At 36.9% G+C, this 11,043-nt stretch overlaps 1 protein-coding gene across 1 annotated transcript in view; it reads left to right on the forward strand.

The window, feature by feature from the left end:
- Window positions 1-11,043, forward strand: part of abca4b (ATP-binding cassette, sub-family A (ABC1), member 4b) — a 48,089-nt gene that overhangs the window by 6,037 nt on the left and 31,009 nt on the right. Inside the window, exons 6-11 of the mRNA XM_084120849.1 lie at window positions 600-727; window positions 3,215-3,412; window positions 6,925-7,014; window positions 9,155-9,395; window positions 9,511-9,650; window positions 10,920-11,036. Of these exons, the coding sequence (XP_083976975.1) occupies window positions 600-727; window positions 3,215-3,412; window positions 6,925-7,014; window positions 9,155-9,395; window positions 9,511-9,650; window positions 10,920-11,036 (914 nt within the window). The remainder of the gene's footprint in view (window positions 1-599; window positions 728-3,214; window positions 3,413-6,924; window positions 7,015-9,154; window positions 9,396-9,510; window positions 9,651-10,919; window positions 11,037-11,043) is intronic.

The raw sequence follows: 11,043 nt of genomic DNA on the forward strand, positions 1-11,043 counted from the left end.
CAGCACTTTCTCCACACACGACTCCCATGTCGTAACCTTTCAGCACAGAGTATATACTGTTGAGCGACAAAGCTTTCAGCAAAGAATTCAGTGATCAAGTGATCCATTGAAGCACTTTGTCAGCACAGTTTGTCCTCTGAGTGAATATATGTCAAAGTCATTATACACGCTGGTCAGCACTCTGCTGCAGTGTTAAGAGTGCTTCAGTTAAGAAGGTGTGGAATGCATTCTTCCCATTTCACATGTACGTAACTAGGCCACAAAAAGGGGAATATTTGTATCTCAAGTAAACGTTTTAAAGGATTTAGTTTAAGAAAGCAATTTTTATGATCTAAAACAAATCTTTTATGACCTTTACATGCTTAAATGAGGCTTGGACTTTTATTGTCTGGACAATAAATTGAGTGAAAAACTTACAGCAACACAATGGCAGTGAGTTTTGCATAGGCACACACATTTTCTTACATTTTCATTGTACAAATGTAGTTATCAATACTGACACTGATTTTTTTCCCCTTTATGTACTCACACGCATAGGCTACATTGATGTTTAATCATATATTTCCCTCCATGTTCTTTCCTTTCCCCTGTGCTTTCAGGCAAAGGACTGAAAGTGGAGGACATTTTGAAGGACGACGAGAGTCTAACGTCATTCCTACTGCGGGACGCTGGGCTTTCAGTTGCTGTTGTGAATGATCTTACAAGTGCACTATTGCGGGTGGAGCAAGTAAGTTATGGCAAATTTAACTTTTTAGGCTACTGTTTTTCAATAGCACAATGGCTACTTCTCTTGTGAGACCTTTGCTTTCATAAAGGCTTGATCAGCTTCCACTGCAACAAGAATCTTGCCATGCCGTCACATCCTCATACACTCCTATTGGGACTCACTAGGTTTCCAGCGAAATCTAGTGGGTTTGTGTTGTCTTTTATGGTGTTTAACAGTCACTGAGAGCCCTTCCTGAGGTTCTATGTCATTGTCTTGGTGACGTACGTCTTCTTTTGTTTCACGCTGGCCTCTCACACACAGGCTGATTTATTGTGCAGTCCATTGTCTCAGTGATTTTAAGCACTCTTAAGTAGACTGCTTTGATCCTACACATTACTAAGTGCATCTCGATATATTGTGACACACAGCATAATGTACAGTAGAGAGATATTTCTGGAAATCTGTATTTGAATGATTTCTTTAACACAAATTAAAAAAATGTTCAAATCCCATTTTTCAAGATAGCAATGAGACTTAATAGAGATCAAATATAACCATATTCTTAAGTCTCCTGCTTCTCAGAAATGTCTTCCTACGAAAAATATTACCTCAGTAATCTTATTTTTGTCCTCTAGAGTTTCAAATGTCTTACACTGTAAATAATTATAGTAATTTTTAAGGTATGCTATGTAACTTTTGGCCCTCTAGCGGTTATAAAACAAAACTGTATGCATTTTGCAGAAGAACATTGTTTTGGTTGTGCTTCGGCTCTACATGACTGTGTGGATGAATATGGTTCATGAAACAAAATGGTTCTACTGCTCATAAAACATTCACTCATAGGCTTAAAGGAACACGCCGACTTTTTGGGACTTTAGCTTATTTACCGTATCCCCTAGAGTTAGATAAGTCCATACATACCCTTTTCATCTCCGTGCGTGCCGTAACTCTGTCTGACGCACCCACCGCTAGCCTAGCTTAGCACAAAGACTGGAGGTAAATGGCTCCAGCTAGCATACTGCTCCCAATAAGTTACAAAATAACGCCAACATTTTCCTATTTACATGTTGTGATTTGTATAGTCACAGCGTGTACAAATAACAAGGTCACATGAGACACAGCCATCTTCTAACCGTATACATACTGGGAACTATATTCTCAGAAGGCGAAGCACTGCTACTTGGGCGGAGTGATTTGCTCGCAGAACCTGAGAAGCCCCGTGGTGAGGAGCAGAGTTCGCTCAGAGTTGGAGTAAATCACTCCGCAGAAGTAGCAGTGCTTCACCTTCTGAGAATATAGTTCCCAGTATGTATACGGTTAGAAGATGGCTGTGTCTCATGTGACCTTAAAGGGGTGGTGAAATGCTATTTCATGCATACTGAGTTTTTTACACTGTTAAAGAGTTGGATTCCCATGTTGGATTCCCATGCTAAACATAAACATCAAAAATTAAATTGTACGTTTGAAGGAGTATTTCTGTGCCAAAAATTGTCCTTCCGGTTTGTCACAAGTTTCGGAAAGTTTTTTTCGAGTATGGGCCTGTGTGACGTCAGATGGGGCGGAATTTCCTTATATGGGTCCTAAGGGCACTTCTCCCGGAAAGGCGCGGGCGCGCGCGCATCCGTAGACCAGAGAGAGAAGAGAGCCACCAAAGCAGTTCGCCCATCAACGCGCTGTGCTCGGCTTTAGGGAAGACAATGTCACCAAAGAAGTGTGTTTTTGGTTGCCAGGGCAAGACAACCCTGCCACAGATTCCCAAAGAACCCAGCATTAAGGGACCAGTGGATGGAGTTTGTTTTTCCAGAGCATCAACGGAGTTGTGCAAGACTGTTTGTTCCCTGCATTTCGACGATGATTGTTTTATAAACAAAGCCCAGATCGACGGATTTGCAGATCGTCTAATGCTTAAGGATCGAGCAGTCACAATGATAAAGGTTCGCGGTCGTGCGTTGGAACCGGGCGGTGAGTAAAACTGCTTCAAATGTCTGTGTGTCGTTAGCTCGGCGCGTTAGCACAGCTTTAGCTTCGCCCACACGGCACGCCTCCAGCCGCTCGTTTTTTTCCGGAAAGACTCGGTACAGCCTATCTTTCTTTTATAAATATAATAAAACTAAAGACTTTTTGGAGATATGAAGGATGCAATACTACTCTATAGGTACTCAAGATTAACATGAGATTGACTGAAAATGAGTGTTTCACCCCCCCTTTAATATTTGTACACGCTGTGATTATACAAATCACAACATGTAAATCTCTATATCTCTATACTCTGACTATAATGTTAACCATTGTCTCATTTGTGTCTATTTTTTGTATAGTTTATGCAAAACAAAGTTTTTCCAACTGAATATAATGTAACTTAGAACTGAAATTAGTTTTTCATAGCTATGTAAGAATAACCACTGAGCAATAAAAACAACATCTTCTGGGCAGTCTCATCTTCACTAAGCAGAGCTTTAATTCTGGACATGCTGAACTTTGCCCAAAAATCTGTTCCTGTGTTTCCAGTTTGCATATGGTGTCCCGGATCTGACTCTGAAGGAGATCGCCTGCAGTCAGGCTCTTCTGGAGCGATTCCTCATCTTCCCCAGCCGCAGAGGATTGTACGGGGTCCACAGCGCCATGTGTGCCCTTTCCCAGCAGAGACTGCAGAAGATCGAGGATGTACTTTATGCCAACTTAGACTTCTTCAAGCTCTTCCGACTGGTCAGTCATGACACTTTCTCTTTTCACATGCCGCACTGTTATACTGGTGTTTAGAAAAATGCTGTTCTTTTGAATTCATCGAAGAATCCTGAAAAAATGTATCACGGTTTTTAAAAATATTGAGCAGTATTTTCAACATTGATAATAATAAGAAATATTTCTTGAGCATCAAATCAGCATATTATAATGATTTCTGAAGGATCACGTGACATTAAAGACGAGTAATGATGATGAAAATTCAGCTTTGCTAAAATAGATATTTTAAATTGTAAAAATATTTTTTTTATTTTTATAAATGCAATCTTGGTGAGCATTAGAGACTTCCTTCAGAAACGTTAAAAATTACACCGACGCCCAAACTTTGAATGGTAAATTAAAGACTAAATTATACCGACATTATAATAACTTATACATTTATAAATATAATAGAGTAGTTATAAAGTTTTATATATATATATATATATATATATATATATATATATATATATATATATATATATATATATATATATATAATACAACCAGAATAGTTCAACTGTAGCCTAATTGTGGGTCCAGTAAGCTCCCAATGTTTTTTTTAGATCTCGAAATGTTTCTAAATGGCCACGGGGTGTTATAATGTACTCTCTGTAACTCACTCTCTGTTTTCCTTATACATTTTTAAACCGGTATGTTTTGTTTCAGGGAAATTTAAATATTTTTCATAAAGTTTGGAAATATTTAGGTCAGAGTCAACAGTAATTAACTTTCATCAATGTACTCCAGTATGTTGTATACAGGAGCTGTAGGGATGTCACCTGATGTGTCACATGCTTTGGAATTATGGAAAAGCTGTTCTAAACACATCATAAGTGTTGGCAGGTGGCGCACTAAACTAAGAATGTGGATCGTGAGCCAGACCTACTTACCTGTTGTTAGATTTTAGGAGACCTATGAATACCACTGCTGAAACAACACTACTTATCAGCTTTCTCTTTCTTAGTCTCTCTCTCTCTCTCTCTCTGAGGTTCAGCCAGGGTTAGGCCAAAGCAGATGGTAGCGTTAGGCAGTGATGACACTGCTTGGCCTAATTTACTAATGAGATTAATGAAGACACACCCTCGCGGTGATAAGGACTGCAGAAGCAGTTGCTGTTCTTTGAGCAGTTTTGCCGTCTCGTGATGATGTTAAGCTTTCAGAAAAAAGTTGTTGCTAATCTTGCATCTCTCTACTCATATCTTAAACACTGACTCACCCCATTGTGGTGTGGGCCTCACACATCAGAATGGATCCATACATGAATGTGAATTTGTTAGAAAAGTACCCAAACAACGTTTTGTTTTTGGTAAAACATTATCAAATCACCCACATGGCCTAAGTGGTGTTTGGAAGAACTGGCAAGTCATTTCAGAGGAAGAGGCAGAGCAAGTTATTATATTTTCATGAAAGATTATGAAGGCAAATTTTTTTTTTTTTGGAATAATGTGTACCAATAAATTGTCTACATTTAAACAAGTAGCAATGCAATGAGGAAATACATTTTCTACTTTTATTAAAGATCATTATAATTAATCAATAAACGATAAACCATTAATTTCACTGGTCTACAGCCGAAATGCTTCTGAAATAAATGTAGTCAAACTTGACTAATTCTTGGTTACTGAGAATTATATGCTATTGGGTATGTATACGAGCCTTGACTTGGGTTATGGCAGAGGATAAGTGAGTTATAAAGGGAAGGGATCACCGGAAATCACCAAAATACATCTTTGACTGGATCTATGAATATATCTATGACTGTACTTGCTTTTTAGACAAAACAATGAATGATAAAATCTGAAGCTGGTATTCCGTCATACATGATATGAATTGCATCATGTTAAGTCATGGATGATGCAATCACCATGATCACTCTGCTGAGCAAATTGCCCTATATCAGCTCTAGAAATCTTACAGCAGTGAGTGCAAAACTCAGTTCCTGGGGGTTTAGTTCCAACCGTGCTCCAACTCATACAGTACCTGTAGTTTTCAAATAAGCCTGAAGGACTTGATGAGCTGGATCAGGTGCGTTTATTTAAGGTTGAACGCTAAACTCTCTTTTTTGTCAGTGTTTGATTTTGCAAAGGGACACATTTCTGTTTAGCCAAAGTGAACAGAGATGCAATGCACTTGTGTGAACAATGCAGATAACTTCAAATTGAGCAAATGGAGCCCATCAATGCTTGCCCATCAATTGCTGGACAGTGACAAGAGATGCTCCCATTAATGAATACAAGACACAAGTAGCACCAAGAAGACACTGAATAAGACTAAACTATGTACATAATAGATTTTTGCATTTTGTTTCATAATAAATTGGATTTATATAACCCTTTTGCTGATTTTTAAAGGGTTACATTAAACAGGACAGGTGACAGGTAGGCTACTATCTACATAATATATATAGACGTAAAATGTAAAATCTTACAAATGTTTGGCATCTATTTAAATAAATATGTATTAAAAATATATTTACATAAACTACTGTTCAAAAGTTCATTAATAAATCATGGTTGTATCAGTGTATCACGGTTTCCACAAAAATATTAAGCAGCACAACTATTTTCAACATTGATAATAGTAATAAATGTTTCTCGAGTTCCAAATCAGTGTATTAGAATGATTTATGATGGATCATGTGATCAAAAAAAAAAAAGAAAAAAAAAAAAGAAAGAAAATTCTGCCTTGGTGAGCATAAGAGACTTCTTTTAAAAACATTTAAAAATCATTTAAAGGTGCAGTGTGTGATTTTTAGAGGCATCTAGTGGTGAGGTTACGAATTGCAACCAACAGAAGTTATGGTGGCCGACAGGAAAATATGTTGTCGTCTGAGACATCAGAGAGTAGCCAGTTAAGCAATATGAGGTTTCTTTACAAAGATAAATTAAGAAATTATGTTTACTTAATTATTCATTAAAACGCTATGTTATTGCGAACATTATTGTTACTTGTTCATCATCGTGTCAGTGTTTTATTCGCTGACTTTAGCTAGCTTCTTTGCACAAAGAACAACGTAGTGACAAAACGCGCTCTGTAGTAGTTTGTCCATTTAGGGCTACTGTAGAAACATGGCGGCGCAAAATGGCTATTTCGAAGTAAGGGGACCCGCGGTGTATGTAGATAGAAATGGCTCGTTCTAAGGTAATAAAAACATAACGGTTCATTATGTAAGGTCTTTATACACCACTGAAAACATAGTTATGTATATGGTATTGCATTTCTGTCAACAGATCCTACTAAATATTACACAATGCACCTTTAAATGGTGATATGTAATGTATTTTAATTTGTTTAATTTTAATTTGTTTAATTTTTTTATTTTAATTAAAATGACAAAATAAAGCAATTGAAAAACATGTTTAGAATTGTGTACTCGGAATTGTGTACTCGGAGTTGAATTGTATACTGATTTGTAACCTAATAAATTCTGACATTTCCGTTTTTACTTGGTTTCATATAAACTCAAACGTCTCTTTCCTTCTCTCTGTGTTTAGTTGCCCATGGTCCTGGATAATCACACGACTGGGATGGACCTGCAGTTCTGGGGTCGAGTGCTTTCAGCAGTGTCTGACAAGCTTCAGGAGGTAAGACTGCTTGAGAAAGATCAGTTCCTCTCCCCCTTTCAAGACCCTTATTTTAGCATCCAGGAAGCGCCTCATTTCCCTTCAGCTCTTCAGAAAGCTCCAAGAAAGGGGTTAGGAACGTGTGTGCGGATCGTTTTTGTCTACCGCATCAGAACCTCAGTTGTACGGTTAAATCACCACAATCTCGTGAAGAGGGCAGAATGCGTTTATATGACCAGTTCATGTGTGTACATGCATGTGTGTCATCACTCCTGTTTTATTATTATGTCGAAAAGGACATTCCACTGAGGTCACATCCTGAAGGTGGAGTACATTTCTTTCCCTTTTGCTTGGGTGACAGAAAGCCTGGCCAACTATTGCTATCACCCATCTCTAAATCCATCTGCGCTGAGTGGGTCTGAATGTATGAATGGGAAGTAGGGAGTAAAAGTGTTAGTTTAGTCGAGGTTGAGCAATGACTCATTACTCATACTGAAAGCCTCTATGGAAATCTTCATGTTTTCACTTACACTTATCTTGACCTGGTTTGTCTTACTTTGGCTATCATATTGTGAATTAGAGTTCACGACCCATGGAAAAGTGCTGGATCTCACGTTCACTCGTATTTTGACACAGAGCAGTGTTTGCTAGGCTTTGTGGTGCAGTCTGGAGATGAATATGAGCATAACAGCTGTGAGGATATTTGCCCCCCACAGGAATTCTCCCTGATGCATTTCCCTTAACATCAGAGATAACATCATGATGTCTTTTATATTGTTGTAGAAATTGTTTTCTTTAATACACTCAAAAATGAAAAATAATTTAGAAGTCATAATTTACTTATTACATCATTGCCTTCATGTCGTTCCAAGCCTGTATGATTTTATTTCTTCTGCTGAATACAAACAAAGGTATTCTGAAGCAAGTTTAGTCTTTTTTTTTTGTCACTGGGGTCCAAAACAGCATTGGACATTGTATGGACAAAAAAACACTTTTTGTGTGATTTCTATGCAAAGTTTACCAGCTGGATTAGATGGATCATGCATGGCAGAATTCAAATCGGATCAATTCCAAACCTGGTTCTCACCTTATGTTTACCTCCAGGATGCCAAATTCAGCCACAACTATACATGGTTTATTTAGGGATTTCCTCTTCAAGGAGATGCGTCTTTAGGTTGCCACGTGTATTGAGAATAGTTCTGGCAGATAAGAGATGTTGACCTGGATGAAGAGGTTTAGACAAGGTCGGTCAACCAATTAGGCAACTTACTGTAAGTGATCGTCTAGGGCACATCTCTTGCCTTGAAAGAGTTTTTTTATTTTTTATTTTTTTATTTACCTAATCAAAGTCTTAAACTTCCATTTGGTAACTGTACTATTTGTCTAAAATAATAAAGAATGAAGAGGTACTTCAGTTCATAGGTTTGGGGTCGGTAAGATTTTTTAATGCTTTGAAGGAAGTCTCTCATTATCTCATAATTCTCATTAAGGCTAAATTTATTTGATTAAAGATACAGTAAAAATAGTGTGAAATATTGTGATATATTATAATTTAACATAACTGTTTTCTATTTTAATAAATGTTAAAATTATTTTAAATGTAATTTGTTCCTATGATGGTAAAGCTGAATTTTCAGCATCATTACTCCAGTCTTCAGTGTCACATGATCCTTGAGAAATCATTCTAATATGCTGATTTGCTGCTCAATAAACATTTCTTATTATTATTAATGTTAAAAACAGTTGTTCTGCTTAATGTGTATGTGGAAACTGCAACTTTTTTTTTTACTGGTAGTGTATGCTTTAAGGAATACATCCAATTTTATAGTTATTCAAGAGTGGTGCTATTACAGCCATAATGACTTATACCCTTAAAGACATAGTTAACAAAGCGCAGCTTTTGTTTTTGTTTTGTGGATCATAAAAATAGATGTTTAGCAGAATGTCCAAGTTGCTCTTTCCTATACAATTAAAATAGCTCAAAAAGGTCATCAAAACATTATCATTCAATGTTTTTGGGCTGAAAATCTTGCCTTCCTCCATCTCTCCTGCCCTGTTGCATTTAACACTCCATATACATAAATTAATCTGTACATACTGTGTTGTTATAGTTTTGATTTTTAAAACGTTTACATTTACTAAAATGTCCTTTTTCTCACAGCTTGCAGAGAGGCCCAGCTCCCAAGACTTGATGCGGGTCATGTACTCCATCTTCCAGCCTGGGGGTCCCTCTTCCTTCAGTCAGCTGATTTCCACTGTGTCAGATCTGTTTTGCGGATACCCTGAGGGGGAGGGCACCCGGGTCTTCTCCTTTAACTGGTACGAGGACAACAACTACAAGGCTTTCCTAGGCATCAACAACTCAAGAGGACATGAGAGCTACACCTATGACAAAACAGCAAGTGAGAGCTGTTAATCAGTTTGTTTCAGTTTTTTTCTCTTTCTTTTACTTTCTATTCTTCACTTTCTCTTTTTTTTCTTGTTTTGTTGCTCATTCACTCTCTCTGTGGCCCACAGCTCCATTCTGTAATGCATTGATACAGAACCTGGAGTCGAACCCTATTACTAAAATCGTGTGGAATTCAGTGAAGCCTCTGGTGATGGGGAAGATCCTGTACACCCCAGACTCCCCAGCTGTCAGAAAGATAATAAAGAGTGTAAGATTTTAAAATCCACCCACTCGCACACATGCATTGTCAACCAAATCAAATACCACCATTAAAAAATATTTTGAGTTGATTGGTAAGATTTTCTCTGAAATAAGTATCTTATGCTTATGAGGCTGCATTTATTTGATAAAAAATACAGTAAAAACAGTAATATTGTGAAATATTATTACAATTTAAAATAATTTTTATTTAAATATATTTTAAAATGCAATTTATTCATGTATATAAATTGCATGAAAGCTGAACTTTTAGCATCATTACTCCAGTGTTTATTGTCACATGATCCTTCAGAAGTCATTATAGTATGCTGATTTGATGTTTAAGAAACATTTCTTCTTATTATCAATATTAAAAACAGTTATGCTGCTTAATATTTTAGTGGAAACAGTGACACATTTTTATAGAGTTTAAGAGCATTTATATGAGATATAAATGTTTTGTAACATTATAAAAGTCTTTACTTTTGCCTTTTGAATAATTTAATGCGTCCTTGCTAAATAAAAGTAATAGTTTCTAAAAAGAGGGGAAAAAAAACTGACCTGATCTTACTGACCCCAAACTTTCGAATGGAATACAGTACAGACAAAAAATCTGGGTTTCATTTTATTTTGATGGTAGCTTTAACTCTGTGACTATAAATAACATTGCACCTACATGTCTACTAACTCTCATTAGAGTATTAGTAGAGTATTAGTAGACTGATAGGGTTAGAATAAGTTGACATGTACTTGCAAAGTTACTTATAGTTAGCAGAATGTCTATTTGAGGACCATCACAATAAAGAGTTAGCAGATATTAAGCAGACAGTCAACTAATACCAACTCTACTATGAGAAGTATACATGTAGTTGCAAAATTACTTCAGAATGTTCAAAAGGGTCCATCAAAATCAAAAAAAAAAAAAAAAAAAAAACCTGAACATGAATTTGAGAATGTCTCAGTATTTGGTTTATCTCTCTTTTTCTTTAATAACAGCAGCATATGAGCTGCGTGAACTCCACAAGTGTAAAACCTGATGATCATTTTCTGCATGTTAATTTGAGATAATCCAGCAAGCGTATTGTGTGCTTCAACAGTCAGGGTTACACTGGAATATATTTCCATCTGGATGGTTGTTTTTGTTTCAATGAGCTGGAACATTTCCGAGTCAATTATTTTGTTATTGTGTATCCCTAAGGTGCCATGTAGACATACAGTATGACACTGACAATGCATATGGATTCATGATTGTGTGTGTGTGTGTGTGTGTGTTCTCCAGGCCAACACTACTTTTGAGGAGCTAGAGAGGTTGCAGAAAATGGGTAAGGTCTGGGAAGAGGTGGGACCACAGCTATGGGAGTTCTTTCAGAGCAGCGTCCAAATGAACATGATACGGGTAACAT

The sequence above is a fragment of the Abramis brama genome (assembly GCF_963993115.1).
Source record: "Abramis brama genome assembly, chromosome: 7".
In the NCBI taxonomy this organism is placed as follows: domain Eukaryota; kingdom Metazoa; phylum Chordata; class Actinopteri; order Cypriniformes; family Leuciscidae; genus Abramis; species Abramis brama.